This window comes from Somniosus microcephalus, chromosome 1 (genome assembly GCF_052327205.1).
Source record: "Somniosus microcephalus isolate GS21.2 chromosome 1, FLI_Smic_1.0, whole genome shotgun sequence".
Taxonomy (NCBI): domain Eukaryota; kingdom Metazoa; phylum Chordata; class Chondrichthyes; order Squaliformes; family Somniosidae; genus Somniosus; species Somniosus microcephalus.
Genome location: NC_140987.1, coordinates 220386491 through 220413327, shown reverse-complemented (window position 1 = coordinate 220413327; position 26837 = coordinate 220386491). Strand labels below are relative to the sequence as shown.

General features: G+C 51.0%; 1 protein-coding gene across 3 annotated transcripts; it reads right to left on the bottom strand.

The window, feature by feature from the left end:
- Positions 1-206: 206 nt before the first annotated feature.
- Positions 207-26837, bottom strand: LOC147124616 (uncharacterized). 3 transcript variants are annotated; one of them, XM_085990505.1, is made up of 4 exons: positions 26616-26837; positions 23925-24007; positions 16415-16503; positions 207-707 (listed from the first exon to the last, which is right to left on the bottom strand). In XM_085990505.1, the coding sequence occupies exons 1-4, from the start codon at positions 26693-26695 to the stop codon at positions 702-704; spliced, it is 258 nt and encodes an 85-aa protein (XP_085846631.1). In that variant the 5' UTR covers positions 26696-26837; the 3' UTR covers positions 207-701. The 3 variants fall into 3 exon arrangements, with proteins under 3 accessions (XP_085846631.1, XP_085846622.1, XP_085846640.1); XM_085990496.1 differs by lacking the exon at positions 207-707 and adding an exon at positions 13401-14658 and having other exon boundaries at positions 26616-26829; XM_085990514.1 differs by lacking the exons at positions 207-707; positions 16415-16503 and adding an exon at positions 14468-14658.

Sequence of the window (26837 nt, the reverse complement as noted above, 5' to 3'; positions counted from 1 at the left end):
CAACAGTGTTTGTTGTCAGATACGGAGATAAAAATCTCCGTATCTTTCAACATTAACTCTGGAGTGTCCGGCAGTTTTGAGGCAACGGCAGCAGCTCGGTCCCGTCGGTGCCGGATAGCACAAAGTTTCCTGTACCACAGCTCGAGGACAGCCAAAGTAATGTGAAAATGAAGCTGCAAATACTGCTGCCTTTAATATGGACTCTTGACAGATATTTCCCTGTGACAGTTTAAAAGATTAAAAACAGGCACCAAAAATCATAGTTCTGGACCAACATAAATATAATTGAGCAAAGATGTCCTAATGAAAGTGGTGATTTTATATTTCAAAAAAGGGCTCATCACATTGATGTTGTGTATACAATTACAGAACTGGAAAGATAATGATGAATAAAAACTGCCACAATATCTACGTGTCACTTTTACAGAAAATGGTAGCCTTCAATGATGGGCGTGGGGGCCAACACAATTAAGACCCCGAAAACCTTTTAAAAAGCATAACAGGTTTCATTAACATGAATATCGTTGAAAGCACTCCAAGGAGGTGGGAGATGCACATAACCATTATGTACAAAATTCATCTTGATTGACAGAGCAAGTAACATCAATAGTTCTATATAACAGAAAATGCTGGAAAAACTCAGCAGGCCAGGCAACATCCGTGGAGAGAAAATAGAGTTGACGTTTCGGGTGAATCCTTTTTCAAAACTGGAAAGGAAATGAAATAGGTCAAAAGGCAGGGCTGCGAGAGAACAAAAGAAGTGAAGAGACAGTTCTATGTTCTATTACTGAGAACAAATTTTGCAGTTTATTACTCTTGAGGGTAGCAGTTAATTGGAGAATGTTTGCTAATTCATTCACAAGTGCACCTTCTGTTTTCTTCACAGATGATGGTGCAGGAAATACTGGGCCACAGTGGAAACCAGAGCACTACAGTTCACCTCAGCACCCAATGTCATCACTTACATTCAGCTCCAACTCAGAAACTAGCCTTTCAGGAATTAGAGTCAGGGCATACAGAAGCACTTTGTGTTGTACAGCACAGGAAGGGGTAGAAGTGTTGGAAAATGATCAAGGGCCAGCAGGTTCAGGGCAGGGAGCGGTCATAATGGCTGACCTGACTCATAACTTTTTGTTGGGAGTGCTTACTCCTGCATTTCAACAAAGGCTTACTGAACACAATAACCATGTGAAAACTCCCTTTGACTGCATACCTGCGGTACTAAAGAGGGTTAATTCACTGTCACATATGAAGTCAGCTAAGGACAAGAAACCAGCATCAATTGCAATGTAGTAGCCATCAGAAAAACCTGGAGCATGGAATACATCAAAGAAGGGTTACAGGTAGAGTGAAACCTGTAAATTACGGACACCTTAGGGACTGGCATCAGCTGTCCTTTTTTGCAGGCATCCTTATTTTCAAAATGGTCACTGTATGCACTGTAAAAATTCTCAGTAGAATGGGGAGTTCTTTACCCAGTATCCATAGCGGCAGAGAAACTGCTCTATCCCTAGGATATAGCCATGCAATCCCAGAAATAGAGCGGTTTCTCTGCCGCTATGCATGCTGGGCAAAGAGCTCCCCATTACACAAAAGCCATTCCTTTCACAAAACCAGCTGCCTCCTCGCGCTGACCAGCATACACTGACTATTATGTCCGTGAATGATTGAGACACGGACAGCAGGAGTTGAACAAAACAAGTCTTTACTGATGGAAGTCAATAGTGAAACTGAAAACAACAGAGGCTCACTAGCACCTTTTATACAGGGGTGGTCACTGCCGGTACTGCAGTCTAAGACCAGTTATTCTCTTAAAAGGTACATACACAACAATTCCTCCCCTTTTAGATAAACAGTATATAACATTCATTTAACAACTAAATGATAACTAATTACAATCACAATTATGGTTGCTAGATACATTGGTTAAGTTTAAGCAATTATAAGTTCAGTGTTTGAGGAGGCTTCCTGATTCTGTCTGGATAACGCCTCTTTGGGGTATCAGGTTCTTCTGGCAATGTTGAGTCGGGATCAATGTCGTTGTTTGGTTCATCTGCTTCCAATATCACCGGTTCTGCGGTAGCTGCAATTGGTACGTCGATTTCATTGCCAGGTGTATCAGATCGTGGTGTGGAGTTGACGTTTTCCAGTGACTCTAGAATCTGGTCAGCATGGCGTCTTACAATGCTCTCTCCAACGTCCACGGTATACATGAGAGGTCCTTGCCGTGTACAAATCGTTCCTGGCTGCCATTTCTCAGTGCGGTAGTCCCGGGCCAAAACTGGTTGACCTATCTTAAGACTCCTGGTCGGCCTTTCATTCATATTCTGAAACTGCCTGTTCTCCACATCTCTTCGGATGTTTGGCTTAACCAAATCCAAGCGGCATCGTAGTCTTCGATTGAAGAACATCATGGCTGGAGTTTGGTTGGTAACCGCATGTGTCGCATTCCGGTAGGCAAACAAGAAGTTGTCCACCTTGTGTTGTAGGGGTATATCTTCATTACACATTGCCTTGATAGCTTTCTTGAATGTTTGGACAAACCTCTCAGCCAATCCATTAGTGGCTGGATGATATGGGGCAGATGTGTAATGCTTAACACCATTGTTCTTTAAGAACCTCCGGAACTCTTCAGACACAAACTGTGGTCCATTGTCAAAGCAAATCTGTTCAGGCAGCCCATTCCTGGCGAATATGGTTCGTAAAACTGTGATAGTTTTTTCCGTGGTGGTTGAGGACATTTTTATTACCTCTGGCCACTTTGAATGTGCATCCACCGCAATTAAAAACATCGAGTCCATGAACGGACCAGCAAAATCAATGTGCACCCTTTGCCATGGAGATGAGGGCCACTCCCATGGATGTAGAGGAGCTTGTGGTGGGGCGTTTTGGACCTTCTGGCATCCTGCACAGCTCTTGGTCATCTCTTCGATTTCTCTATCGATTCCCGGCCACCACACAAACACTCTGGCTAAGTTCTTCATTTTTACCCCACCCAGATGACCCTCATGAAGCTCATTGAGCACTCTATCCATCAACTTAGATGGAATTACTACTCTGAATCCACACATCAAGGTTCCTCTGCACACTGACAGCTGTTCTCTTCTCGGCGAGAATGCTGGCAGCAGTGGTTCGCCATGTGCTGGCCATCCCTTCACCGTTAAATCATAGACCCGTGATAGTGTCGGGTCATTCCGTGTTTCCTTTTCTATGTTTGCATTCGTCACAGGGAGACATTCGACTATGGTCGAGTGGAATAACTCCATTGGATCCACTGCAAGGTCTTCTTCTTCCACCGTCAGCAACGGTAGGCGTGACAATCCATCAGCATTCCCATGCTGTTTAGTTCCTTTGTACTCGATGTCATATTGGTGTGCCCCTAGGAAAAGGGACCACCTCTGCAGGCGTTGTGCTGTCATTATCGGTACGCCCTTCTGAGGGTTGAAAATGGAGACAAGAGGTTGATGATCGGTTAGTAGAGTAAATTTTTGACCGTGCAGGTAGTGATTGAACTTCTTCACCCCCCACACTAGGCTGAGGGCCTCTCTGTCAATCTGGGCGTAGTTACGCTCGGCAGAAGTTAACGAGCGTGACGCAAAAGCTATTGGCCTCTCTAAACCATCAAGAAATTTATGTGACAGTACCGCCCCAATGCCGTAGGGAGACGCATCACACGCCAGTCTGATCGGCAGTGCTGGGTTGTAGTGAGCCAATACTTCCCTTGAAGTGATTAAGTCCTTACTCTTCTGAAAGGCCCACTTACAATCATCGCTCCATTTCCATGCTACCCCCGTTCGTAGCAGGGCATTCAGTGGGTGCAGAATTGTCGACAAATTCGGCAAAAACTTATGGTAGTAATTCACCAATCCGAGGAATGACCTCAGTTGCGACACATTTTCAGGTCCTGGGGCCTTAACAACCGCTTCAATTTTATCAGGGGACTTATGTAACCCCTCTTCATCAATCACGTGGCCACAATACGATATCTGTTTCTTAAAAAACTCGCACTTGGGGCGGTTGGCTCGTAGCCCATGTTCTCGTAGTCTAGTGAGCACCTGTTCTAGGTTGTTAAGGTGTTCACTGTCATCTTCACCTGTCACAAGGATGTCGTCCAAGTAACACTGAGTCCCCGGAATCCCTTGCAGGACTTGTTCCATCGCTCTTTGCCATATCGCCGGAGCCGATGCTACTCCGAATACCAATCGATGATACTGGTAAAGACCTTTGTGAGTGTTTATCGTGAGATACTTCCTAGAGGACTCTTCAACCTCCATCTGCAAATATGCTTGTGCCAGATCAATTTTTGTAAAACGCTTCCCTCCAGACAGTGAGGCGAAGATGTCTTCTATCCTTGGAAGAGGATATTGTACTGTGTGAAGGATTGGGTTCACCGTCACCTTGAAATCCCCACAGATGCGAATCTTCCTTGGCTCCCCGGACTTATTGCTTAACGTTGTCTTCATGACAGGAACGATGGGTGTCGCCCACTCGCTCCAGTCGACCTTAGACAACACGCCTACCTTCTCCAGATTCTCCAGCTCTGCCTCAACGGCTGGGCGAATTGCATATGGTACCGGTCTTGCTTTGAAAAACTTGGGAACTGCATTCTCTTCTATTTTTATCGAGGCGGTTACGCCTTTAAGCGTGCCCAGTTCTTGTTGAAATACCTCTTTGGCGTTAGCTAAGATTGTTGACAATCATCCAGGAGTGACGTCTTCATCTTTTTTACCGTCCACCGTCATTGCATGAATGGAGTGCCAATCTAAGTTTATCTTCCTGATCCATTCACGTCCCAATAACGGTGGTCCACCATTTGGCAGTATGTAGAGATACAATTTCCGTATTTTCTTGCCGTTGTATTCGACAGGCACCCTTATTTTTCCTCTGGGGTATACTTTTTGCTCCGTATACGTCGTCAAGACGATGGATGTCTCTCTCAAGGGTATGTGTGAGAATAGCCGCTCGTAGTCTCATCGATTCATGACGGTTAGCGCTGATCCTGTATCCAATTCCATTTTAACTTCGGACCCTGCTATCGTGAGGGTGACCCAAATGGTTCGGTGATCCTCTTTTGCGATTACATTGTGAAGTTTGAAACAGCTTAGTCTCCTGTTCCCGGATTCACTGTCGCTCATCTGGTCTTCGGAACTACTGTCCGTCATCTTTTGTACTTTCTTGTACGGTCCCTTAGTAGCCTTTTTGTTGTCGCTGGTCTTCTTCCCAGACCTGCAAACTCATGCAATGTGTCCCATCTTTCCGCATTGCCTGCATATTTTGTCTTTGGACCAGCAGTCCTTCTGGTCATGGTTAGTTCTGCCGCAGCGATAACATTTTGCAAATCCCCGTGTCATTTCGTGGGTGCCGTATTCCTGTGGCTTTTGTTGAATTTCTGCAGCTCCCCTGGCTGCTGCTTCATACGATACTGCCACGCTGAAAGCCTTATCTAGTGTCAGCTCTTTCTCTGATAGTAACTTCTTCTGTGTTCCTTCACTCAGGAGTCCACAGACAAATTTGTCCCGTAGGGTATCTGCCAGTCCTTCTCCGAACTGGCAGTGCTTTGATAGCTTGTGTAGTTCCGTTAGGTACTCAGCATTGCTCTCATCTTTATGCTGAGTTCTCCTGTGGAATTTAAATCTTTCTGCTATCAACAGCGGTGCAGGGTTTAGGTGTTCCTGTAGGACAGCAACAATTTCGTTAAAACTCTTCGCCTTCGGTTTGGCTGGAGTAATCAGGTCCCGCAATAGGCCGTACGTTCTAGCGCCCATTAAGTTTAGCAATACCGATGCCTTTTTCTCATCAGCTATTTTGTTTGCCTCGAAATATACCTCGACTCTTTCCACATACGTGGTCCAGTCCTCTATTGTATTATCAAAAGCAGTGATACAGCCAGTCTTCGGCATCTTGCAAATTTAAAATGGCGCCTCCCGCGCTTTGCCTTCTTCCCCGATTTAACAAAATGGCACCTCCCGCGCTTTGCCTTCTTCCCCGCTGTTGCTAGCGCTGCTTTCCGCAGTTCCCGTTGCAACCTGCAGCTCCTCGCGGTTTCTTGCGCGTTTAATTTTTTTTTTTAAATTATTTTCCCATCGTGGAACAACCCTGTGGGACTCTTGCCTCCCTCTTCTCGGGTCTATACGCAGCCCGGCTTCGTAGCTCCACCCTCTCTCTCTCTTCTTCCCGACAACGCTGCTCGGCCCCGTTGCAAGCCACCCGCTCGAGTTCGCGACCGCCGCAGCCCAGGATCAGTGTACTACCTGCCACCAGCCCGATTAGCTGAAGCACCGTCGACAGGAACCAGGCCCCACTTCCGACAGCTTCTCCAGCAATCTTCAACTCCGCTAACACAGGGGCGGATGCCCACGGTTGACGCCCGTTTCTACTGCCTCTTACTTTCTTTTCTTTCTGGCCTCCACCTCTGCTCACTTCGCTGTAGGAATGGATCCCAGGTGGTGCAGACTGTAGGTAAGTTCGTATCTGCTCGTCGCCAGTATTATGTCCGTGAATGATTGAGACACGGACAGCAGGAGTTGAACAAAACAAGTCTTTACTGATGGAAGTCAATAGTGAAACTGAAAACAACAGAGGCTCACTAGCGCCTTTTATACAGGGGTGGTCACTGCCGGTACTGCAGTCTGAGACCAGTTATTCTCTTAAAGGTACATACACAACACTGACCTCACAGAAATTTGGGGGCAGTAATGAAGCAAGCTGCAAGGGGTGGCACCAGTGATCCCAACACTGAAGGGGGAATTTTCCCAGCCCTGGGGAGGCGGGTATGGAGGCAGGACTGCCTGGAAAATGGCAGAAACTGGGAGCGGGTACCGAACCTGCTCCCAACCCACCTCTGTGCCATCTTCCCAGGAGGCGGGACGCCGACTCGCGCAGGGACCCGTCTCCTCGAGGCGGGAAGGGGATTACAGCAAATTAACTGCCTGTTAACAGGTAGTTAACAGGCAGTTTTGAGGCTTATCCCCATTTTATCCCTGCAAATGTGGGCTTCCCGACGTCAGGAAACCCCGCCAGGGTCAGCGAGGCGAGCAGTGGGCCTGCGGGGGTCAGATGGGTCGAGAAGTCCGCTGTGGAGGTGAGTGATGGGTGCAAGTATGGAGAGGCAAGTATGAGAGATAAGTGTAAAGTGTTAGAAAAAGTTTCCTTACCTTTGCTTCTTCCTGCAGGCTTCAACCCTTGGGGATCCGGAGGTACCTCATCTCAACGGCAGAGATGACAGAATGGCTGCTGCATTCTCAGATGCAGCAGCCATCTCATTTCTGCAGAGGAAATAGGTTTTGATGAGCCTTCAGTAAGAGCTCACCATAAAATAGAGATTGTCAGTGTTTGACAGCTTCTCAAGGGAAAATAGCATGGGTTGGCCAGACGTCGTTTCCCACCCCCATTGATAAAATCCAGCCCTGAAAGTTCTATTTACAGCAGTTTTGCAACAACAACTTGTATTTATATAGTGCCTTTAACATAGTAAAACATCCCGAGGCGCAACAGGCTGTGTCCCGTGTTTTAAGTTGTAAAAGGCTGTCCGTAGTTCGTAATTTGAGTGTCCATGGTTTCAGAATGTCTCTTGCATATTTTACCATGCAAGTTATTTGGATCTTTCAATAAGTGTTCATTTTTTTGCAGGTGTCCGTTTACACAGGTTTTACTGTATATGCAAACCTCAGATACATATGTTGCTGTCTTCTAGACGATGAGTGTACATCAATGACCTTCCCTCTGTCATTAGGTCAGGAGTGGGGCAATTGCCTCCAATTCCATGCGCTCTTATTTTTGTTACGAGTCTTTTGTGTGGAACTTTGTCGAATACCTTCTGGAAGTCCATATAAATAACATCCATAGACACTCCCTTAGCTACCATGTCTGTTAGCTCCTCAAAAAACTCAACTAGGTTCATTAGACATGACTTACCCTTTACAAATCCATGCTGGTTCTCTGATCAGCTCATATTTGTCCAAATGCTCAGTCACTCTGTCCCTAATAACAGATTCTAGTAACTTTCCCACAACTGATGTTAGACTAATAGGCTTATTAATTTCCTAGTTTATCTCTCCTGCCCTTCTTAAATAATGGAGTGACCCAAGTGCTAGGAACTAACCAGCTCAAACTAAAGGAAGCCCAGTCATCTGCCCCTGACTTTCAATGGCACCACTATTGCTGAGTCACCCATCAACATCTTGGGGACTACCACTTACCAGAAGCTTAACTGGACGAGCCATATCAACACCCTGGATACAAAAGCAGGGCAGAGGTTGGGTATTCACAAATGACTCACCTCCTGACCATTCAGAGCCTCTCCACCATCTAAAGTGCTCTAGTCAGCATTGTGATGGAATGTTCCCATTCCCCTGGGTAGATATAGCTGCAACAATGAAGTCCAATCTTAACTATTTATAAAGAGGGTACTCCCTTATATCATTTAATAATAAAACAATGGGGAAAAATAAATTGTTTCTCTAGAAAATAGAAATAAAACAATCCAGCCCTCAAAATGAATTAGGGGAGGATACATACCACACCTTGCTGCCAGCCTTCAGAGCCTGGTCTCCTGCCATGTCTCTTCAGCATCATTATCTTCTGTCATTAAGGCCACCTGCTGCCCATATTGAAGAACATGCAACACAATTGTAACAATTTTGCCAATTTTCAAATCAGGCTATGGCAAGACCCTTCTGTGCAATCCATGTGACTACCCCAATTGCTAGTGATTATAGTGTGGTCATTATTATATATGCAGAGATGGAGTACAGTGGTTGAACAGCACTGTCAGCACCTTGTCTCCTAGATGAAAGCCTTCCATTCAACCAATGTGGTCACATTGATTTGCCTCAATATGAAAGTAACTTGCGTACTGGAAGTATGCATTGATATGCATGATTTTGAGGTGGCAGTTGTACACTGGAAGCTGAATGAGTAGAACAGCTTTCTTCATGCAAGGCCCAAAATTTTCAAACAGACAAGTGTCTGTGCTTGTCCAGTTGATTGTGTTCTGCACTATGTTTTTCAAGATGGCTCCTGTGCTGGCAGCTCCCTAGGGAGCTCCTTTGCCATCTGTTGCCATCCTTTGCTCTTTTTCCCCCCAGTCTCCTCTCTTCTGCTGTTTAAGTTTCCCTGGCTCTAATAGTGGGTGCATTTTATCCCTAACTGCAAGTTCAAGCTGCAAGGTTAAAGTTACCTGAGCCCACTGCCCATCCCCCGACCATGCCTGTTCTTTGTTCTCAGTGAGCCCTGGTTGTTCATTTAAACTTAGCTCCCAAATTCCCAGACCTCTCCGCCGTCAAGACTACACTTCTCCACTAGACTAATGATCTAGTGACTAGTGGATCGCGAGTGGAGCTCGGGGCCAGGGATCGTGAGAATATCAGTGCTAATTTGATCCTGTGAGAGACATCATTCATGTCCGAGGCCGAGACCCAGGAACGAGGACGAGCCCAGCAGTGAGGTCAAGGCCCAGGAGTGGCGCAGTGTGGACGTGCAGTGGGGTCGGGGTCGGGGTCCAGGGAAGGGGCGGCACGGGCCAACAGCGAGGTCGGGAGGACCACAATGCATCCTACGAAACTCAAGCAGAGGACCTGCGGGAAGGAGGGAGGACGACAGTAGGAGTATGTTTGTGTGTGTGTGCTAGGCCATTGTAGCAGAGCCTGGTCTCCAATCGTCTTGGATCCCCTTGCCATTGGAACAAGACCTTGCTCTGTCAAGCCCGCGTGGTAGCTGGTGTGCAACGGCCAACCCACGTTAAAAGAATTCACGCACAGGCATCTTCCACCCTTTAAAATGAAGTTCGGGACCTGGAACGTCAGGAGCCTCATGGACAACCCCAACAGTGACAGACTGGAACACCGTACTGCTATCGTTGCCCGGGAGCTCAGACGTTTTGACATTGACATCGCAGCCCTAAGTAAGACCCACCGGGCAGGGGAAGGCCAGCTCAAGGAGCAAGGCAGTGGTTACACCTTCTTCTGGAAAGGCAAACCTCAAGAAGAACGCTGCCTCCATGGGGTAGGCTTTGCCATAAAAAATGAACTGGTTGGGCGTCTCAGAGACTCCCCTAGCGGTATAAAAAAGCGCCTCATGACTCTTCAGCTCACCCTAGCCCGGAACCAGTGCGCTACGGTCATCAGTGCATACGCCCCAACATTGGAAGCCACAGATAAGGCCAAAGAGGAATTCTACTCCAGCTTCGAACAATCCCTGTCCCGAGTCCCAATGGGTGACAAGCTGATCCTCCTTGGCGACTTTAACGCCAGAGTTGAAAAGGACACAGACCTCTGAGGAAGTGTGATCAGCAGAGAGGGGGTAGGGAAAGCCAACTCCAACGGTACCCTCCTCCTGTCGAAGTGCTTAGAACATGGCTTTGTCATAACCAACACCTTGTTCCATCAGAGAGACAACTACAAGGCTTCATGGCAGCACCCTCGCTCCAAGCACTGGCATCTGCTGGACTACGACATCATCCGAGCGAGGGACCGCAAGGACATCCGCATCACCCGCGCCATGACAGGAGCTGATGACTGCTGGACAGGCCACCGCCTAATCCGCTCTGTCATCTCCATCAATGTAGCCCCAAAACAGCGGCGGCAACAGAAACAATGCCACAGGAAAATTAACGCTGGTGCACTCAAAGACCCCGCTAAGAAAGCCCTATTCAGCCTGCGCCTCACAAACAACCTGACGACTCCCAGTGATGCAGAGACACAGAGTATCCACAGCGCCTGGTCTGCACTCAAGGCCTCCATAATCAGCACCTATGAAGAGATGCTCGGTCACTCGACCAGGAAACACCAAGACTGGTTCGACGAGAATGACCAGGAGATCCAGGAGTTAATAAACCGCAAGCGCAAGGCATTCCTGATCTGAAAACAGCAACAGAACTCGAGAGCAAGAAAGCAGCTCTACAGAAGCCTGAAGGCTGAGGTCCAACAAAAAACTCGCGACCTAAAGAACAGATGGTGGGTGGAGAAAGCGCAGGAGATCCAGCAGCTAGCCGACAACCACGACGTGCGTGGATTCTTTAGCGCAGTCAGGACCGCCTACGGCCCAAGCACCCAAGGCCCTACCCCACAGTGGGCCAAGAACAGAGAGGTGCTCATCAAGGACAGGGAGGCAGTCAGTGCCCGCTGGAAGCAGTACTTCGAAGATCTCCTTAACCACGACTCTGTCTTCAACTCCATCCCACAGCATGATACCCGCCACCATCTCAGCACAACCCCAGCCCAGCATGAGGTTGAAAAGGCCATCCGATAACTGAAGAACAAGAAGGCCTCAGGAGCAGATGGAATCCCTGCCGAGGCACTAAAGCATGGCGGAGAAGCATTACTGGCGCGAATTCATGAACTCATTTCTCTTATCTGGAAGGAGGAGAGCATGCCAGGGGATCTCAGAGACGCCGTAATTGTGACCATCTTCAAGAAAGGTGACAAGTTCGATTGCGGTAATTACAGGAGTTCCCCTGCTGTCTGCCACAGGGAAAGTCATCGCAAGAATCCTCCTCAATCGCCTTCTCCCAGTGGCCGAAGAGCTCCTCCCAGAGTCACAATGCGGATTCCGCCCACTAAGGGGCACAATGGACATGGTCTTCACTGCACGTCAATTACAAGAGAAATGCAGGGAACAGCACCAACTGCTGTATATGGCCTTCTTTGATCTCACAAAGGCCTTCGACATTGTCAACCATGAGGGATTATGGAGTGTCCTCAAATTCAGCTGCCCTCAAAAGTTTATCACCATCCTCCACCTGCTTCACGACGACATGCAAGCCGTGATCCTGACCAACAGTTCCACCACAGACCCAATTCACATGCAAACCGGGGTCAAGCAAGGCTGTGTCATCGCACCAACGCTCTTCTCGATCTTCCTTGCTGCAATGCTCCATCTCACCCTCAGTAAGCTCCCCGCTGGAGTGGAGCTAATTTACAGAACGGGAAACTGTTCAACCTCCGTTGCCTCCAGTCCAGATCCAAAGTCGTCCCATCCTCGGTCATCAAATTACAGCATGCAGACAACGCTTGCGTCTGCGCTCACTCGGAGGTTGAACTCCAAACCATCGTCAACACCTTCACCGAAGTGTACGAGAGCATGGGCCTTACACTAAACATCCGTAAGACAAAGGTCCTCTACCAACCTGCCCCCGCCACACAGTACTGCCCCCCGATTATCAAAATCCACGACAATGTCTTGGACAACGTGGACCACTTTCCATACCTCGGGAGCCTACTGTCAACAAGGGCAGACGTCAACGACGAAGTCCAACACCGCCTTCAGTGTGCCAGTGCAGCCTTCGGTCACCTGAGGAAGAAAGTGTTTGAAGACCAGGACCTCAAACCCGGCACTAAGCTCATGGTCTACAGAGCACCAGTGATACCCGCCCTGCTGTATGCCTCAGAGACATGGACCATGTACAGCAGGCACCTCAAAGCACTGGAGAGGTACCACCAACGCTGCCTCCGCAAGATCCTGCAAATCCATTGGCAGGATAGGCACACCAACGTCAGTGTTCTTGCTCCGGCCATCATCCCCAGCATCGAAGCTTTGACCACGCTCGATCAGCTCCGATGGACGGGTCACATTGTCCGCATGCCCGATACGAGACACCCAAAACAAGCGCTCTACTCGGAACGCCGACACGGCAAGAGAGCCCCAGGTGGGCAGAGGAAACGCTTCAAGGACACCCTCAAAGCCTCCTTGAAAAAGTGCAACATCCCCACCGACACCTGGGAATCCCTGGCCCAAGACCACACAAAGTGGAGGAGAAGCATCCGGGAAGGCGCTGAACACCTCGAGTCTCTTCGCCGGGAGCAAGCGGAAGCCAAGCGCAGGCAGCGCAAGGAGCGCATGTCAACCCAAGCACCCCACCCACCCGCCCCTTCAACCACTGTCTGCCCCACCTGTGACAGAGACTGTAGGTCCCGCATTGGACTCATCAGTCACCTGCAAACTCATTTTTAATGTGGAAGCAAGTCATCCTCGGTTCCGAGGGACTGCCTAAGAAGAAGCACTATGGGGGAGTAGACCACCTGATAAAAAGACAAACAGGATTTGTTTCTCCTACTTGTGGTCCACGCTGAGCTGTTTGACCTGGTGTTCCTTCCAGTAGAAATCCTCATGGCCCGCATGCAGAATTCACTGTACAGCGATTAATTTCCGTCAAGTCTCCTGTGCCTGGAAGGTGCCAGTGTCAAGAGATCAGAAGAGCTGTTACCTTGACTTGCACCCACAGTAGTGTTCTTGCTGATCTTAGCTACGGATCATCTCAAACTAAACAGAATAACTGCTTTTTTGCTCAGCCTATACCTTATCAACATAACATTCCTTATATAAACAAATGTCTCAGAGCACTTTATAGGGATTATTAAATGGACACCAAATAAAACCAGAAGGTGGAGCGACCAAAGGCAGTGTCAAATAAATAGTTTTTTATTAAAAGGAGTCTTTTGGAGAGAAAAGTAAAACGACGTGTTTTTGGAAGAGAAATGTAAATGGTTAAGTAGCTAATAGCTAAAAGATCTGTCCTTTACTGATGGAGTAGATAAGCCTGGGTAATAAGGAGTTATCCTGAGTAACATTGGGATGGATGGCTGCAGAATATTTGTCGTGAGGCCATGTAGGCTTTTGAAGATGAGAACAAAGACTTATGAAATCAATTTGCTGTGACATAGAGAGCCAATAGTGTTTAGCAAGTACAGGGCACAGGTGTGCAGTACTTTGTGTGGAAGAGAACTTGGACTACAAAGTTCCGGATTAGCTGATGGTTGCGATGGGTTTTATTATTTACATTTCAGCACTTTATGAATGGAAAGAATTCACCTATAAGCAGGAATAATGCAGTTCACACAAAAAATGACATATAACTTCAGCATTCTTCATCAGTTTCTGCACTTCAACCTCAACCTCTTCTTCCTCAAATGGCACTCTTATGTCTGAGGTTGAACAACTATATTCACAATGCTATGCCAATGTTGAGATTCAACTGCTATTTCTACTGTAGGTCTAATTGATATTCCTGTCGGGTTCCTTTTTGCAGTCATCTTTTCCTTGGTCCTTAGTCTTTTATTTTTCCAAACATTATCTTCTTGACCAGGTGGTCTCTTTTCCCTCTAGTCATGTATCCCAAGTATTGGAGTTTTCTTTTCAACATGATGTTCAGTATCATTCTCAGTTCTGAGCCACATTCCCCTTATTAACCCAACTACCAGTATCAACCTTCTCACCCAACCCAACTTTCAATGGCAGCTCACACAATCAATTGATTGAACTTACAGCTGACAAGTACATCAATCTTAATTTGGAGGACTGACATACTGTATATGGGTGATTCCATTTTTTAAGTGCGAGTCTTTTTTTTTTTTTTTTTTTTTAAGAGATTTAAAATTATTTGTTCTTGGTATGTGGATGACACTAACAAGGCCACATTTATTGCCCATCCTAGTTGCCCGAGAAGGTGGTGGTGAACCTTCTCCTTCGGGTAAACCTGCAGTCCTGTGATGACGGTGCTCCCACAGTGATGTTAGATAGAGAATTCCAGGAAATTGACCCAGCCACAAAGGAACAACGATACATATCCAAGTCAGGATGGTGTGCGACTTGAGGGTGATGGTGTTCCCACAAGATTGCAGTTCTTGTCTTTGTCTGTGGTAGAGGCCGACGGGAAAGGAAATGCTGTTGAAGTGTAAATGACATAAATTAACTATATCGTGCACTAAATGAGCCATTGGCTAACTTGTCACTCAGAGAGTGATCAGTCACTTTAATATTCAGAAACTAAAGGGAAATAAAAAGGCTCACAGTGCAGGACACCATCAAGATTGAGAAGAATAAGAGAGAAGTAAATGAGGAAGTAGTGATTAGGTAATACCTAGCTTCCATTCTGAAGATTGTAAAAAAAAAGACTCTCTTGCTTTTCCCATCAGGCTCCCTTAAAGCTCTAGTTATTTGCCTGCAAAGGTATGGTCCCAACTTTGTTCAGGTGCAGATCATCTCATCACTACAGCTCACTGCTGCCACAGAACCGGCCCCAAGAAAATTAAAGCTTCCCTCCAACACAATAGGCAGGAATTTGCCACAAAATTATTTTGGAGCAGATTTACCAGATATGGATGGTCATATTAGAATCATAGAATAGTACCGCACAGAAGGAGGCCATTTGACCCATCGAGTCTGCGCCGGCTCTTTCGATGAGCAATCCAGTTAGTCCCCCGCTCTTTCCCCATATCCCTGCAAATATTTTCTCCTGCAAGTATTTCACCAATTCCCTTTTGAAAGCTACTATTGAGTCTGTATCCACCACCCTATCAGGCAGTGCATTCCAAATCCTAACCACTCCTTGCGTTATAAAGTTTTTCCTCATGTCGCCTCTGGTTCTTTTGCCAATCACCTTAAATCTGTGCCCTCTCGTTATCGACCCTTCAGCCACTGGAAACAGTTTCTCTCTATTTACTCTATCTAAATCCTGCACAATTTTAAACACCTCTATCAAATCTTCTCTTTGCCTTCTCTGCTCCAAGGAGAACAACCCCAGCTTTTCTAGTCCATCCACGTAACTGTATTCCCTCATCCCTGGAACCATTCTAGTAAATGTCTTCTGTACCCTCTCCAAAGCCTTTACGTCCTTCCTAAAGTGTGGTGAATGACATGCAAATGACAAGAATTACATCATAAGACATAATTCCCATCATTTGTATCTTTAGCAAGGCTGGGCACAAGGGACACCTGATTTGACCGGAAGAAAAATTATTTGGCAGGCTGTGATCAGAGTGCCACAGATGATCGCCATGAACAGTCCCAGCATAATAGTAGTGAGTAACCTGAAATAAATATGGACAAAGGAAAAAATAAAATACTAAGAAAAACACATTCAGTACAAGAATAAAGGGCTAGAAATCCATATCTGGTCTCCAGTGGGGGTGAATCGGGAATGGAGTGGAACTTCTACCCGTCCATAGATGTGCCACTGAACCTGTCCCAATCCCGTGGGACACCTGCCTCAGCTGGATGGGGGTAGGGGGAGAAAAATATTTCTCTGTGGCACCTTGCTCTACACTGATTGCCATGGGAAAATGGGAGTTTGAAAATAAAAAGTGTTCCCGCTTCTACCAGGACCAGACGTAAATCGCATTGGGGGCAACAGGGGAGGAACTGGCAGGAATTCTGACAATTATATATTCCCACTAGTACAATCTCCTTTTATGACATCTGCACAGAAGGGCAAAAATGTAAGAAGTGTTTGTCCTTTACAAGAAAAGGGCTGAAGATACAGCACAACTAGGTCACAGCCCAAATTCCTCCCCCAACAGCCCACTATTCCAGCCAAGTAAAGAGAAATTTCAGGGCTCAAAAATCTGATGCTCATGGGAGTCATTACCATTCATCCTTCATTCCACAAGCTAATTTCTAATTTTGATATCACACTTCATACCAGAGTTTTCACTTGCTGTTGATGATTTTCCATGTGTAATCGAAAACATTTGGTTTTAGGAATCAGCTGTATCACAGGTGAAGAACTTCCTAAAACAAATATAAAAGATTATTCACTTTTCGGTGCAGTGGTCATCATTGTTCAAATTATGGTGCACTCCATGTATTGATCAAATCAGAAAAATTTAGACGGAATTGTTCATTTAACATATTTTTGGTAGGAAGGGAACAGAGACAGGGGCCCTGACGTTTATGGGGAGGGTGCAGGGGAGGCCAAAAATTGCCGAAGAATGCAGCAAGACCGGGGATGCGGAGATCCTGCCGAACTTAACAGCAAGACCAGATTATCATTTTTTTGCTCAGTTTCTCACCAGCAGTCGGCCAAGTTTATGGTCCCCGGCAATCGGGAGGGGGCAGGGGGGAGGTCAGCGATCGGGGAGGGGTGCAGAGAGGCTGTGATGGGAGAGACCGAAGGCTTCCTTGTGAGGCCTGGGGGAAGCACTCCTGCTCCTCCTGGTCCACAAGGAGTGCTAAGAAAGGCACTTACCTTGTGGAGCCAGCAGCTCCTGTCTCCCTTTCACTGCCGAGTTTCCTGACCCCGGGAAACCTGCACAGCAGCGAATTTTAAATCATGCTCCCAATTGCACTGAGGGAGCCCAATTTAAATACGTTAAAGAAATGTCCCACCATGACTCAGATGCCCCATATCTGTCGCTGTAAAAAAGGCAGGTGTGTGCACAGCGTGTTGGGGACGCGTTCCCCATATTTAAGTCTTTAACCACACCCCCGACCCTCTGTCGTCTGTCATGGAGGGAGGTTAATATCAAGGCCATGATCTTCCCATCCTGTTATACACAACAGCACCCACGACAAATGCCCACGATATAGTACTGGCTTTCAAAGAGCTATCCATTGAGACCCATTTCCCTGCCCTTTCCCGTACACTTTTAAATTTGTATTTTTCAAATAATTGTCCACTTCCCTTTAAAACAACAACAAAGCTATTATGGATTTGTGGTAAACCACTGTAGTTCACTGTGTTCACTTGTTGTTGTTGTTGTTGTTGTCGTTCACTCTTGTTTAACTGTTATGTCTGACTATGCCTCAGCTGACTCCGCCCTCGGCTACCGAGTATAAGGACGGCCGCATGGCAGCTCCAGGCATTCGGTCATCCACTAGAGGCATAGTCCTGATCTGTCTGAAGTGCAATTCAGTAGTTAATAAAAGCCTGTCGTTCTGAACTCTGCTCAGCCTCTCATTAGAATTGATAGCGCATCAATTTTATTAACTACTGAAAAAAAAAAAAATAATAATAATAACGATGCTGCAGATACTTAAGATCAAGTGCCTGGAACTCGACCCGCAAGAACCGGACTCGACTGCTAAGTTCTCGCACTGGCTGAACTGTTTTGAGTCCTTTCTGGCTGCATCCGGCGAGACCGTCGCCGCCGATGCCGACAAGCTCAGGGTGCTGAATTCTAAAGTAAACCACCGAGCTTTTGCCCTTATCCGGGATGCTACGAGCTACCAGGGGGCTATCGACATTTTGAAGGAGCAATACGCACGCCCGGTCAACTATGTTTACGCAAGACATCTCCTGGGGCCCCGCAAACAACAGCCCGGGGAACCCACAGAAGCATACATACGGGCGCTGAAGGAACTCGGCCGAGCCTGCGAATGCAAGCAAGTATCAGCCACGGAACATACGGAGGAGCTCATCCGTGACGCCCTCGTTGCGGGCCTCAGGTCCACTCACACACAGCAGCGACTGCTGGAAAGTAGCAAGCTCGACCTGAAGAAGGCGATTTCACTCACCCTTTCGTTGGACGTAGCCCACCGGAACATGGAGGCCTACTCCCCGGACCGCGCGGCCGCCTCATGGATGCCGCAGCCGCCGCCATCTTGGGACGCGGCGCCACCACGGGCCCCGGTCTCAACTGCTGCAGCGATGTCCCGCCCGAGCCAGAAATGTTATTTCTGTGGCCAAACCAAACACCCCAGGGCGCGCTGCCCGGCGAAAAACGCGGTCTGCTCTGCCTGCGGTAAGAAGGGACACTACGCTGGCGTCTGCAGAAGTCAGAAGACCCCTACCTCCAGCAGCGCCGCGTGCGATTCGTGGGAGCGGCCACCTTGCCTTCCTCCAGCCTCGTGGGGATCGGGATCGTCATGGGCGCCGCCATTTTGTCCTTCTTCTCCGACGCCGCCATTTTGCCAACGGGCCCCCGACTCACCCACCGCCGCCTCACTGGGGTTCTACAGCGACGCTCCCGACTCCACAGCGGCCTCCATTACGCTGGATCAATCCAGACCCCATCAGCTAGCCAGGTCCACGATGGACATCCAGGTAAATGGCCGCGCCACAACTTGCCTTTTTGATTCCGGGAGCACGGAGAGCTTCATACACCCTGATACGGTACGGCATTATTCCCTCTCGGTCCGGCCAACGCGCCATCGGATCTCCATGGCCTCAAAATCTCACTCAGCAGACGTCGGCGGCTACTGCGTAGTGACCCTCTCGGTGAAGGGCTCCGTTTATAAAAATGTAAAGCTATTCGTCCTGCCACATCTCTGCGCTGCCGTTCTACTGGGGTTGGACTTTCATTGTCCCTTTAAGAGTGTCACCTTGACATACGGTGGACCTCTTCCCCCGCTCACTGTCTGCAACCAGCAGTTTTTAAATTGCCCGCCGCGCCCCACCTGTAGTCTCTCCACCCTCAAAATCACACCCCCCCCCCTGTTCGCCAACCTCACCCGCGACTGCAAGCCTATCGCCACAAAGAGCAGGCGATACAGCACCGGGGACAGATCCTTCATAAGATCTGAGGTGACGCGGCTCCTGAAAGAGGGGATTATTGAGGATAGTACCAGCCCCTGGCGAGCTCAGGTGGTAGTCGTTAAGACTGGCAACAAGCAGCGCCTGGTCATTGACTACAGCCAGACTATCAACAAGTACACCCAGTTGGACGCATACCCTCTCCCCCGCATAGCCGACATGGTTAATAAGATAGCGCAATATCGCGTTTTCTCGACCATTGACCTCAAGGCAGCATACCACCAAATCCCTATCCGCCCTGAGGACCGCCAGTACACAGCTTTCGAGGCAAACGGCCGTCTTTTTCACTTCCTCAGGGTTCCTTTCGGCGTCACCAACGGTGTCTCCGTCTTCCAGAGGGAGATGGACCGGATGGTCGACGAGAATGCGTTACAGGCCACGTTTCCCTACCTGGACAACGTGACCATCTGCGGCCATGACCTGCAGGACCATGACGCCAATCTTGATAAGTTCCTTCGCACGGCCCAACTCCTAAACCTCACGTACAAGGAAAAGTGCATATTCCGCACAGACCGCCTCGCTATCCTTGGTTGCGTGGTGGAACACGGAGTCATCGGCCCTGACCCTGACCGGATGCGCCCATTGATGGAACTTCCCCTGCCCCACTGTCTCAAGGCCCTCAAAAGGTGCCTGGGCTTCTTTTCCTATTACGCCCAGTGGGTCCCTCATTATGCGGACAAAGCCCGTCCACTTATCAAGTCCACTTCCTTCCCCCTGACGGCGGAGGCCCGCTCAGCCTTTCACCGTATAAAAGACGACATTGCCAAGGCCACCATGCACTCGGTAGACGAGTCCATCCCCTTCCAGGTGGAGAGCGATGCATCCGACTTTGCCCTGGCCGCTACCCTTAACCAGGCGGGAAGACCCGTGGCCTTCTTTTCACGAACCCTCCAGGGCTCCGAACTCAGACACTCCTCTGTGGAAAAGGAGGCCCAGGCCATTGTGGAGGCGGTGCGCCACTGGCGGCACTACCTGGCTGGAAAACGATTTACCCTGCTTACTGACCAACGTTCAGTCGCTTTCATGTTCAACAACAAGCAGAGGGGCAAAATCAAAAATGACAAGATTTTGAGGTGGAGAATTGAACTTTCCACCTACAATTACGACATCTTGTACCGGCCCGGGAAACTCAACGAACCCTCAGATGCTCTATCGCGAGGCACATGCGCCACCGCGCAGATCGATAGACTACGGGGCCTCCACAACGACCTCTGCCACCCGGGGGTCACCAGGTTCTTCCATTTCATTAAAGGCCGCAACCTGCCTTACTCCATCGAGGAGGTCAGGACCATGACCAGGAGCTGCCCAGTCTGTGCAGAGTGCAAGCCTGACAGAGCAAACCTGATCAAGGCCACCCGCCCTTTTGAGCGCCTGAGTGTCGACTTTAAAGGGCCCCTCCCCTCCTCTGACCGTAATGTGTACTTCCTCAACATAGTTGATGAGTACTCCCGTTTCCCTTTCGCCATCCCCTGCCCGGACACGACCACCGCTACGGTCATTAAATGCCTGCACAACCTCTTTGCTCTGTTTGGTTTTCCCAGCTATATTCATAGCGACCGGGGCTCGTCCTTCATGAGCGACGAACTCTGTCAGTACCTGCTCATGAGAGGCATTGCCTCAAGCCGGACCACCAGCTACAACCCCCGGGGGAACGGACAGGTTGAAAGAGAAAACGCGACGGTTTGGAAGGCGGCCCTCCTAGCCTTAAAATCTAGGGGCCTTCCGACCTCCCGTTGGCAGGATGTCCTACCTGATGCGCTCCACTCCATCCGGTCACTGCTGTGTACGGCCACCAACGCCACCCCCCATGAGCGAATGTTCGTTTTTCCCCGGAGGTCCACATCCGGTACCTCACTACCACACTGGCTGACGTCCCCAGGGCCCGTCCTGCTGAGGAAGCATGTAAGGTCCCACAAAACGGCTCCCCTGGTAGAGAAGGTTCACCTCCTCCATGCCAACCCCCAGTACGCCTACGTGGCATACTCGGACGGGCGGGAGGATACAGTCTCCATTAGAGATCTGGCACCCTCGGGGTCCACTGACCCGTCACCATTGCCCTCCACCACGACCCCCTTCGACACGGCCCAAAATTCAGTAGACCAAATTCTCACCCCTATCCATTCCGCCCCAGTAGACCCCAGGACCAGCCGGAGTCCACTCGCCCACCCAACACCAAAGGGGACGATACACCGGTGCCCGACCCCGCTCAAGACGCGTCGTTGGAAGCTGTAACATCGCAACCGTCGCCACGAAGATCTCGACGGCAAACGAGGCCGCCCGACAGACTCGCCTACTCGAACTTTTGATACACTTCACCCCGCCGGACTTAATTTTAAACGAGGGGTGAATGTGGTAAACCACTGTAGTTCACTGTGTTCACTTGTTGTTGTTGTTGTTGTTGTTGTCGTTCACTCTTGTTTAACTGTTATGTCTGACTATGCCTCAGCTGACTCCGCCCTCGGCTACCGAGTATAAGGACGGCCGCATGGCAGCTCCAGGCATTCGGTCATCCACTAGAGGCATAGTCCTGATCTGTCTGAAGTGCAATTCAGTAGTTAATAAAAGCCTGTCGTTCTGAACTCTGCTCAGCCTCTCATTAGAATTGATAGCGCATCAGGATTCCACTACAGTTTTTGGTCCTAATAACCGTTGCATTAAATAAAATTCTCCTAACCTCTCAGCGCATTCTTTTCATGATTTTAAATTTATGCTTCATAGTTCATGACTCACGACCAGTGGAAACTTTGGGGGAAAAATTCGGTTGCTTTGCGCCTCCCGTTAGCACCCTGGCGCTAATGGAGTGCAAAGCAACTAGCGCCCGGGCGCGGCGATGTTTGCGCCGCTTGCGAAATTGACCAGACATTTTGCGGCGGTGCTAAACATTACCGCCACGATCACCTGCGCCCGTAGATCATGACGTCAGTCGAGTGTACAACGCCCCGGACCAGATATTGAGTGGCACCCCCTGCTTTACTGCCTGCCGTTAGCAACGACAGGTTGAGGGGAGCGTTTTGCAGTCGGGAAGGGACTAGGGGAGAGCTATTTAAAGGCGACCGCATCCTGCCTTTTTTTGTCGCCGACATTTTTGCACCACGCATTCTGAGAGAGAGAGAGACAGAGACTTCTGGAGAGATTCTACACTGTGTGAAGGAGTTTTGGGTACTGAGCAGCACTTTGCAGGTTCATTTTGACTTGACCTTCCTTGCATCCATTTAGAAGAGACTATGGGGGCTGCACTCTGAGCTCTTTCCCTGGGCCTCTTTATTGTTCTTTCCAGCAGGTTTGATGTACAGGTCTCTCCAGGCCGAGATTCAAGGCTGCAATGAGCAGGGTGTGGATGGAGAGCAAGATCGACCCTCCCCTTTAAGAACTGGCCAGAGCCGGTGTGTCTGTGTTCCATTGCTGACTGACATCACGAGCTTCACCAGCGCTGAGGTAGTGCCTCGTTCCTCGGCGTTAGCACCTTAAGAGGTGTGTAGCGCCTGATTTAGCGCTCCAATCACCTCCAGGGGCGATAGAAGCCAAGTTTGCAGTCGGAGGTGATAATTAATGCCAGGCCGATAATTGCGCCCCAAATGGGGCGATACCAAATTTCTCCCCCTTTATTCCCTATTCCTTATCAAAACCTCTCAATTTAAACACCTGTCAGATATCCTCTTAATCTCTTCTGTTCTAATGAAAAGAGCCCAATTTCTCTAGTCCCACATCATAATTAAGGCTTCTTATTCTGGGAGATCTATTCTGTTCCCTCTCCCACCCTTAATGGCTAATTTGGAATTCCTGCTGGGATGTATGCCTGTGTGGACAGGACAGGATTGGACTCAGCTGTGATGTCCTTTACAGTTCAATAGCTCACTGACACTGTCTAGGCTCACACAAAGAATGACCTCATAGGTGAGGTACCAAAAGATTGCTGACACCCAGTGAATCTTGAAGAAAAGATCAGGAGCGGAGGGAAGAAAATGGACAGAAGGAACAAAAAGGTAATGGAGAAAAGATGAGGATTTGAGTACAGGAGCAAAGATGTCTTATTACAATTATACAGGGCCTTGGTGAGACCACACCTGGAGTACTGTGTGCAGTTTTGGTCTCCTTACCTAAGAAAGGATATACTTGCTATAGAGGGAGTGCAGCGAAGGTTCATCAGGTTGATTCCTGGGACAGCAGGACTGTCATATGAGGAGAGATTGGGTCGACTAGGCATGTATTCATTAGAGTTTAGATGAATGAGAGGGGATCGCGTGGAAACGTATAAAATTCTGACAGGGCTAGACAGGCTGGATGCAGGGAAGATGTTTCCCCTGGCTGGGGGATCTAGAACGAGGGGTCACAGTCTCAGGATACGGGGTAGGACATTTAGGACTGAGATGAGGAAAAATGTCTTCACTCAAGAGGGTGGTGAACCTGTGGAATTCTCTACCACTGACAGCTGTGGAGGCCAAGTCACTGAATATATTTGAGGAGAGAGATAGATTTCTAGATACAAAAGGCATCAAGGGGTATGGGGAGAGAGCGGGAATATGGTATTGAGATAGAGGATCAGCCATGATCATATTGAATGGAGGAGCAGGCTCCAAGGGCCTACCCCTGCTCCTATTTTTCTATATTATTTTTCTATGTTTCTATGATATATACACTTTTTGATAAAATTAGATGTGTAAAATCAGAAAACTATTACCTCCAAATGTTGCTTCTGTGCCTGAAGTAAAATCACTCATTGTATGGTACAGCTGAAAAGCATTTTTATGGATAAACAGCATCCTACAGGAAATAAGCACAGAAACATATTTTTAACAGCAATACTGAAAACGGTAATTTGGCAAAATAGAATTGGCATGGGAGTGCAGAATTGGCACTTCAAGCTGTTGAGAGGCGGGGCCCGCGGGTCCCGGTGCGAGAGGCGGGGCTCGCGGGTCCCGGTGCGAGAGGCGGGGCCCTGGGTCCCGGTGCGAGAGGCGGGGCCCTGGGTCCCGGTGCGAGAGGCGGGGCCCTGGGTCCCGGTGCGAGAGGCGGGGCCCTGGGTCCCGGTGCGAGAGGCGGGGCCCTGGGTCCCGGTGCGAGAGGCGGGGCCCTGGGTCCCGGTGCGAGAGGCGGGGCCCTGGGTCCCGGTGCGAGAGGCGGGGCTCTGGGTCCCGGTGCGAGAGGCGGGGCCCTGGGTCCCGATGTGAGAGGCGGGGCCCTGGGTCCCGATGTGAGAGGCGGGGCTCTGGGTCCCGATACAAGAGCCGGGTATTTGGGTCCCGGTGTAAGATGCAGGGGTCTGAGAGAGGCAGGGCCCTAGGTCTCGGTGCGAAAGGCACGGCCCAAGGTCCCTGTGTGAGAAGCGGTGTCCTAATTCCTGGTGTGAGAGACGGGGCCCTGGGTCCACGTGTGGTAGGCGGAGCCCAAGGGTCCCGCGCAGGATGCGGGACACTGGGTCCCGGTGTGAAAGGTGAGCCCTCGGGTCCTAATGTGAGAGGCGGGTCCGAGGCGAGGCCCTGTGTCCCAGTGTGAGAGCGGCAGGGCCCTGGGTCCCGATGCGAGAGGCGGGTGTTTCAGTCCCATTGTGAGATGCGGTGGTCTGGGTCCTGGTCTGAGAGAGGCACGGCCCTAGGTCTCGGTGAGAGAGGCGGGACCCGGGGTCCCGGTGTGATTGGCGCGGACCCAGATCCCCGTCAGAGAGACGGGGCCCGGGGTCCCGCTGTGAAAGGCAGGGCCAGCGGAGCTCAGTGGGATGCTGAGTCCCAGTGTGAGAGGCGGTGCACTGGGCCCTGTTGACAATTTGGCCCAGGGTGCGGGTGAGAGAGGCGGGGCCTGGGTCCAGGTGCAAAAGGCTGGTTCATGGATCCTGGTGTGATTGGCGGGGACCAGGTCCCGTGTGATAGGCGGAGCCCACGGGTCCAGGTGTGAGAGGCGGACCCTGTTGAGAGGTGAGCCCCGGGTGCGGGTGAGAGGCGTGGCCCGGGTCCCAGTGTGAGAGGCGGGGTCCCGGGCCCGGTGTGTGAGAGGTGGGGCCCCGGGCCCGATGTGTGAGAGGCGGGGCCCCGGGCCCTGGTGTGTGAGAGGCGGGGTCCCGGGTCCTGGTGTGTGAGAGGCGGGGCCCCGGGCCCGGTGTGAGAGAGAGGCAGGGTCCCGGTGTGAGAGAGGCGGAGCCCCGGTGTGTGAGGCGCCGGTTCCCGGTGTGAGGGAGGCGGGGTCCCGGTGTGAGGGAGGCGGGGTCCCGGTGTGAGGGAGGCGGGGTCCCGGTGTGAGGGAGGCGGGGTCCCGGTGTGAGGGAGGCGGGGACCCGGTGTGAGGGAGGCGGGGTCCCGGTGTGAGGGAGGCGGGGTCCCGGTGTGAGGGAGGCGGGGTCCCGGTGTGAGGGAGGCGGGGTCCCGGTGTGAGTGAGGCGGGGCCCCGGTGTGAGAGAGGCGGGGTCCCGGTGTGCGAGGCGGCGGGGTCCCGGTGTGCGAGGCGGCGGGGCCCCCGTGTAAGAGGAGGTGGGGCCCCGGGAGGAAGCGGGGCCCTGGTGTGAGAGGAGGCGGGGCCCCGGTGTGAGAGGAGGCGGGGCCCCGGTGTGAGAGGCGCGGGGCCCCGGTATGAGAGGCGCGGGGCCCCGGTATGAGAGGCGGGGCCCCGGTGTGTGAGAGGCGCCGGGTCCCGGTGTGCGAGAGGCGGGGTCCCGGTGTGCGAGAGGCGGGGTCCCGGTGTGCGAGAGGCGCCGGGTCCCGGTGTGAGGCGTGCCGGGTCCTGGTGTGAGAGAGGCGCCGGGCCCCGGTGTGAGAGGCGGGGTCCCGGGCCCAGTATGAGAGGGGCGGGGTCCCGGTGTGTGAGAGGCGGGGTCCCAGGCCCAGTGTGCGAGAGACGGGGTCCCGGTGTGAGAGAGGCGGGGTCCCGGTGAGAGAGAGGTGGGGTCCCGGTGAGAGAGAGGTGGGGTCCCGGTGTGAGAGAGGCGGGGTCCCGGGCCCGGTGTGAGAGAGGCGCCGGGCCCCGGTGAGAGAGGCGGGGTCCCGGTGTGAGAGAGGCGGGGTCCCGGGCCCGGTGTGAGAGGGGCGGGGTACTGGTGTGTGAGGCGGGGTCCCGGGCCCGGTGTGAGAGAGCCGGGGTCCCGGTGTGTGAGAGGCGGGGTCCCGGGCCCGGTGTGAGAGAGGCGCCGGGTCCCGGTGTCAGAGGTGCCGGGCCCCTGTGTGAGAGAGGCGGGGTCCCGGGCCCGGTGTGAGAGGGGCAGGGTACCGGTGTGTGAAGCGGGGTCCCAGGCCCGGTGTGCGAGAGGCGGGGTCCTGGTGTGAGAGAGGCGGGGTCCCGGGCCCGGTGTGAGAGAGGCGGGGTCCCGGGCACGGTGTGAGAGAGGCGGGGTCCCGGGCCCGGTGTGCGAGAGGCGGGGTCCCGGCCCCGGTTATAGCTCGGGTACCTCTGGACGCGCCGCTCGTCCTCGCTCTCCGACACCGAGCCCTCCACGATGCTGCCCTCGCTCTCACAGTCCGACGCCATCTCCAGCGCGCCGTTTCCGCCAGACCGCGGGCTCCAGCGCGCATGCGTACCGAGCCAATGGCCGAGGCCAACCCGACCGTGCGCGGGGACGAGCCAATCACACCGCTACGCATGCGTACCCGCTAAGACCATCTCGGCCCCC